This window comes from Poecilia formosa, unplaced genomic scaffold, assembly GCF_000485575.1.
Source record: "Poecilia formosa unplaced genomic scaffold, Poecilia_formosa-5.1.2 Scaffold417, whole genome shotgun sequence".
NCBI lineage: Eukaryota > Metazoa > Chordata > Actinopteri > Cyprinodontiformes > Poeciliidae > Poecilia > Poecilia formosa.
Window position 1 is genome coordinate 404,834 of NW_006800356.1, and position 3,523 is coordinate 408,356.

Below are 3,523 nucleotides of genomic sequence, written 5' to 3' on the forward strand. Positions count from 1 at the left end.
ATTTAACTTGTGCGTGCGTGTGTACGTGTGCATGCGTGCGTGTGTGTACGTGTGCATGCGTGCGTGTGTGTACGTGTGCATGTGCGTGTGTGTGTGTGTTTGTGTGCGTGTGTGCGTGTGTTTGTGTGTGCAGATATCCAACCAGGTAGCTTTGGAAATCTGGTGGCTTTTTTTTTCAAGCTGAAATGTCCAAATTCAGGTGCAAGTCAAACTAATGTGAATTTATTGTCCACAGTGGGTTGATCAGGTCTCAGATGTCAGTTATTTTGAATCTTCATCTGTTCTACTTAATTTTAAAAGTCTTTAAAGTATTCTAGCAGCATATGAGTCCCATTTGATGTTGTGAAAATGACAGAAGGCATTTATCTATTGTGGTTAGCCTTGATTTTCATTCACTCACTACTATGTAAATATCTCAGTATTTACTGAGAATAATGCTATATATTGATATTTTGTGCAGATTTATATACATGATAATCAGTATTTTAATATTTTTTTTGTTTTTAACTAATAGAACAAAGTAGAAGAGATGAGGCCAGGAGAGTTGAGAGGGGAAAGAAACAGGGAGCAGGTGAGAAAGTTGCCAGGTTGAGCTTCATTTTCATTCGTTCCTTTGTACTCATCTCAATATTTACTGAGAGTGATGAGGCCCGAGCAGCGAAATGCTGCAAAGGCCTGGTGGATCTTATTTAATGGATCTTGTGTTATTATTATTCTTTTCTGCCAGAGGTCGCAGATTTGGTGCCTAAACATTTTCAAAAATTTGCAAAATTCTTTGTCAAAATTGTCCCATTAAGGGTTTTAATGGAGTCGTTGCTGAACTGAGGTAGGCCAAGCCGTACATAGCAGAAATCTGAAGCTTGATACATAGGTAGATCCTCCTAGATAAGGAAAAAAACTCTCTTGGATGTATGTCCTAAAATGTACAGGGAGGTGGCCATTTTGGGTCAAAGGGCAAATTTTGCCATTTTTCACATTTATACACCTCGAACTTTAATGAACTCCTCTGGGGTATTTTAAGCTGTCTGGTTCATTTTTGCTCAGCATGCAGTTTAGTGATGGGGGATTAAAAGTTATCAAAATGTTGAGTTTTTTAGCACACTAAGGGGGCGTGGCCAAGTGGCAAAATCAAACAAAACACTATAACTTTCATATAGAAATACTAATTTACACCAAACTTGGTATGAGGCATCCATGTTGGATGACCGACAACAATATGTGGTCATATGCTGACATCATCAAAGCCACACCCCCTCAAAACAGGAAGTCTTTTTTTTTTTTGGAAAGCTCCATCTCTGACCCTCTTGACCTAATCAGGATGATCTTGTGTCAGAAGACGGATAACAAGTGGTCTCACTTTTTTTAAATCACAAAGAGTTTGTGCTGTAAGGCATGGGCGTGGCGAAGTCGGAGGTCATGCCATTGCCATACGTTTGGCTCTGACTTTCACAGATATGAGCTGAGCTGCACCAAACTTACTACGATTGGTCCTAATCCAGTCCAGTACTAGAAGTTTATAAAGCCATGCTTTGACTGACAATCATGGCATTTGTTTCATATGTTTATCATGGCAGGACCAACCAAAAAGTCTCCTGGAGCCATGTCCCAAACCAAGCAGGAAGTCGGCCATTTTGAATCAAAGCTGCCATTTGTCTCTTTCACACATATCTGAGCTAACTTCTACAGCTTTGGGCTTGCAGACTTCTGAATCACTTCTGAGTCAGATGTATTAGATGTGCACAGAGCAGTGCAGGCATAAATTATAATCTGTCAAAAGAACAGATTATCTAATGGCTTTCAGATTTTTCCGTCATTTAAAAACAGAACAAGCAAAATAATCTGTTAATGTAACCCCTGAGAATCATATATACACTTTACTTTAATATTTTTTTTGTTTTTTGAGTAATAGAACAAAAGAGAAGAGAGCAGGTCAGGAAGACTGAGAAAGGAAAGAAACATGACTCAGGTGAGAAAGCTGCCAGGTGATTTAATGAACATCAAGTCAGGAGATTTCTTTAATGTGATTTTAAATTAACTTTAATTCTTGCAACTTGTCTCACTCAGCTCAATTTTTTTAGCTTGATTTTCACTCATTCTTATGTATTCATCTCAAAATTTTCTGAGAATAATTTTGTCTATTGATATCATAGATTTATATGTAAAGTGATCCCTCGCTATAACGCAGTTCACCTTTCGTGGTCTCGCTGCTTCGTGGATTTTTTTGTGCCGTTTTTTTCACAGTGCATTGTGTTCTGCGTCCTGATTGGTTAAACAGTCTCCCAGCTCCTTCTCCACCTGTGTGCCAATAACGTTACAGTATTTAAATAATACAGATTCGCCATTCAGGAGATGAAAACTGAAATTTTGAATGCCTGCTGGAAAAAACTGGCCAGAATCAGCGTAAAACCCGACCGGAGGCTCGCTTGACGAGATCCATCGTTCTGCCGTAGATCCAGCTGTGAAACTTGCAGGGCAGGTTGGAGGAGACGCTTTGATGACATGACACCGGATCAGATTAAGGCCCGATTGATGCACACGCACATCCGCTGACATGAAAACAGGTTTTGTTCTTTGGTTTTAATGTGGAGTAATTAACTATGCTGTGTAATAACCGTAAAAAATAAAAGTAACTCTACTTCGCGGATCTCGCTTATTGCGGGCTACTTTTGGAACGCACCCCCCACGAAAAACGAGGGATCACTGTACATACTTTATTTTAATATGTTTTTGTTTGGTTTTTTAAGTTGTAGAACTCGGTAAAAGAGAGGTGGCCAAGAAAAGTGAGAAGGATAAAAAAGAGGGATCAGGTGAGAAAGTTGCCAGGTGATTTGACACCACAAAGTGATCATCAGTTCAGGAGATTTTCTTAATGTGATTTTTAAATAAATTTTTATTCAACTCACATTTAGCTCCATTTTCTGAGCTTGATTTTCACTCATTCCTATGTAATGGTCTTAATACTTGCTGAGGATAATTCTATTTATTGATATTATCATAGATTTATAAATACACTGTATTTTGATATTTTTTTGTTTTGTAACTAGTAGAAGCCGGTAAAAGAGAGGTGGCCAAGAAAAGTGAGAAACGTGAGAAAAGAGACAAAAGAGAGAAAAGTGACAGGGATAAAACAGAGGAATCAGGTGAGAAAGATGCCAGATGGTTTGAGTTTAGGCCACAAAGTGATTTACATGTCAAGAGATTTCCTTAAAGTGATTTTAAATTAACTTTAATTCAACTTGTCACATTTAGTTAAATTTTTTAAACTTGATTTTCACTCATTCTTATGCAATAATGTCAATATATTTTGAGAAAGGGGCTATATCTTGATATTGTGCATGAATTTATGTATATTTACACTTTATTTTATATTTTGTTTTCTAACTAATAGAACAGAGTGGAAAAGAGGAGGGCAAGAAACATGTGAAACGTGAGAAAAGAGAGAAAAGAGAGAGGGATAAAATAGAGGAATCAGGTGAGAAAGATGCCAGGTGGTTTAAGACAACAAAGTGATTATTAGTTCAGG

At 37.7% G+C, this 3,523-nt stretch overlaps 1 protein-coding gene across 16 annotated transcripts in view; it reads left to right on the forward strand.

Moving 5' to 3' along the window:
- LOC103155226 (inositol hexakisphosphate and diphosphoinositol-pentakisphosphate kinase 2-like) overlaps positions 1 to 3,523 on the forward strand; it is a 54,625-nt gene that overhangs the window by 28,130 nt on the left and 22,972 nt on the right. For 3 of the 16 annotated variants that reach the window (XM_016663370.1, XM_016663372.1, XM_016663374.1), the window contains exons 27-30: positions 515 to 571; positions 1,904 to 1,966; positions 2,745 to 2,787; positions 3,121 to 3,140. The exons of 8 other annotated variants lie outside the window; for them this stretch is intronic. In XM_016663370.1, the coding sequence (XP_016518856.1) occupies positions 515 to 571; positions 1,904 to 1,966; positions 2,745 to 2,787; positions 3,121 to 3,140 (183 nt within the window). Of the gene's footprint in view, positions 1 to 514; positions 572 to 1,903; positions 1,967 to 2,744; positions 2,811 to 3,044; positions 3,141 to 3,523 lie in introns of all 16 variants that reach the window. 5 more of the 16 variants (XM_016663371.1, XM_016663375.1, XM_016663373.1 and 2 more) reach the window with 3 other exon arrangements.